The following is a 2865-nucleotide window of genomic DNA, read 5'->3' as shown; positions in this document are numbered from 1 at the left end:
ATCATTCAATCTTATCACTATCATCACCATCATCATCGTCATCAACATCATCATCATAATCTTCATCATTTTAATTGTCAATTTTGTAAACATTAGCCCCACCATCATCTTAATCACAACAACAACATCAACATCAACATCATCATCAACAACAACAACAACATTATCATCGCCACAATCATCATCATCACAAACAATCCTCATCATCATCAACAACAACATTATCATCGCCACGATCATCATCACAAACAATCCACAATCATCATCATCATCATCAACAACAACAACAACAACAGTGTTTTTCTTCGGAAGATTTAGAGGTCCCTTCTACCAACTGCATACAAACTAGCAAACCAGCAAACGTAAAATAATTTATAAGGCGTGAATGATTTAAAAAAACATCATTCTTTTATTTCGTTCATTTGTTTGTTCTTTTATTCATTCATTTTGGTATTCTTTTATTTGTTTATTGAAACGATCATTCATCGGTTCGTTTGTCTGTTTGTTCATTCGTTTGGCTAGTGCACCAGCTCGTTTCCGTTCTTTTGATTCGTTTGTTTGTTAGTTTATTCGTAAATTAATTCATTCGTTCGTTCATTTGTTCGTTCGTTCATTTGTTCGTTCGTTCGTTCATTCATTCATTTATTCATTCATTCGAATTTTTAAAAATTTTTCCTCATCAGTTCCATATATCACAGTGCAATTGCAAGTCCCTTCCAATCATTCTCCTACGGTTACTCTTCTACTCAATTAAGTCATTTATCATGGTTTCATTTTTTTTTAAATTTCTTCTCTCTGTCAATCTCTCATTTATTTACCTCTCTCTTTCTGTCTTTCTTTCTCTCTCTCTCTCTTTCTCTCTCTCTTTCTCTATCAATCTTTTTTAAAACCCCTGTCATTCTTATTCTCAATCTCGTGTTCAGTTTAAACTTTCTTTCTTAAAAAACAAACAAATATATACACACACTCAAACACATTTACAAACACGTACAAACACACACACACATTTACAAACACGTACAAACACACACACGCTTACAAACAAACACACACAAACAAACAAACACACATAAACAACACAACGCAAAACAAATGAAACAAAGAATCTTTAATGGCCATGGTTCACGTGAGAGTCCTTAGAAGACGATTACAAATACGCAACCCTTGTCAAAAGAATTCGCAATAATTATAGTTATAATAAAATAAAAATAACAATAATATTAATAATTATTATTATTATTATTAAATTATTATGAATGTGAAACAATTATAGAAAGAGTTGTTTATTCTCTTTGTGACTATTTCTGAAGAAACAAACTGTCTTACTGTTAATTGGACCTCTAATTAGCTCGATCATCATCATCATCATTAACCGCAACATCATCATCTTTGTCATCATCTTTGTCATCATCATCGTCGTCGTCGTCATCATCTTTTTCTTCATCAACCGCAATATCATTATCACCAACAACAACAGCAACAACAACAACAGCATCCACATCATCATCATCATCAGCAGCAGCAGCATCGTAAACCACAAAACGTGCAATTTCATATGTTTACCAGTTGTCAACTCATTGTTTGCACAGCATAAATCACTGCATATTGCACGCTAATGAATGCTCACACACACACACACACATATACAACACACACACACACAACACACTCACGCACACACAACACACACGCATGTACAAAAACACATCCACATGCATTAATACGTGAACAATGCTAGTAATGAGTTTAATCGCATTGAAACATTTTAGTGGGATACTTTAATGCATCTTGTATGACCCACATCAATAAATATGTGAATGTTTAACTGGCGACCATATTTTTTACAGTATTGTATGAATTCTACAGAACTGTTGGCTCTAGTCAATTTAAAGTTTGTCTTTTCAATTTTCCTTATGTGTATATATGTATTGTATACGTGCGTGCGTGCGTGTGTGTGTGTGTGTCTGTGTGTATGAATAATTATGCACGTGTGTATTTGTGTGTTAAAGCCACATTCAAAAAAGTTAGTTTAAAAGAAGAGAAAATGCAAAATAATAGAACACACACACGCACATACACACACACGCACGCACACACACATGCCTATACACACACACATGCCTATACACACACACACAAACACACATAGAGACAACACCGTTTAATTAATAATCAGTTATAGATATATTTTGCAAATGAAAGAAAGTGTTAAGACACTTTTTTTAATTAACTCACAACGGATTAGTATTTTCTTTGTAAAAATACCTACTGCTAAATATGTTACTTAGTTCTACTGAAGCTTATTAATTTTGCAGTTGAAAAGTCCCATTCTCAAATTATGGTTCAAGTTTTAACGTTCGTTAAACTACCGCTGCTGCTAAAACAATTACTGCTACTACAATTACTGTTGCTACTACTACTACTACTACTACTACTACTACTACTACTACTACTACTACTACTATTACTACTACTACTAATACTACTACTACAAAAACTACAACTGCTACTACTTACTAGAGAATTGTGTATTAGAAGTTAGAAGTTAAGTAATTTTTTTGAACTGCATAACAACAACAATTGATGATTGCAGCAACAATAATATCAACCACAACAACAAGAACAACACCAACAACAACAACCACAATCACAACAACAACAACATCAACAACCACAACAACTACAACAACCACAACAACAACAAACATCTCAACAACAAAAACAACAAAAACAACAAAACAACAACTACAACAACAACAATAACAACAACAAACATATCAACAACAAAAACAACAAAACAAAACAGCAGAACACAACAACACATGCTATGGACCATCAATCGTGCAGAACACTCAGGATATTTAC

General features: G+C 33.1%; 1 protein-coding gene across 1 annotated transcript in view; it reads right to left on the bottom strand.

Annotated features, from left to right (window-relative positions):
- HELRODRAFT_177694 (hypothetical protein) overlaps positions 1 to 1528 on the bottom strand; it is a gene marked incomplete at both ends in the record, with an annotated part of 3497 nt that extends 1969 nt beyond the window's left edge. Inside the window, one exon of the mRNA XM_009025857.1 lies at positions 1466 to 1528. Within this exon, the coding sequence (XP_009024105.1) occupies positions 1466 to 1528 (63 nt within the window). The remainder of the gene's footprint in view (positions 1 to 1465) is intronic.
- Positions 1529 to 2865: the final 1337 nt, after the last annotated feature.

The sequence above is a fragment of the Helobdella robusta genome (genome assembly GCF_000326865.2).
Source record: "Helobdella robusta unplaced genomic scaffold HELROscaffold_44, whole genome shotgun sequence".
Lineage (NCBI taxonomy): Eukaryota > Metazoa > Annelida > Clitellata > Rhynchobdellida > Glossiphoniidae > Helobdella > Helobdella robusta.
Note: the sequence above shows the minus strand (reverse complement) of the source record. Positions and strands in the feature narration are given on the sequence as shown.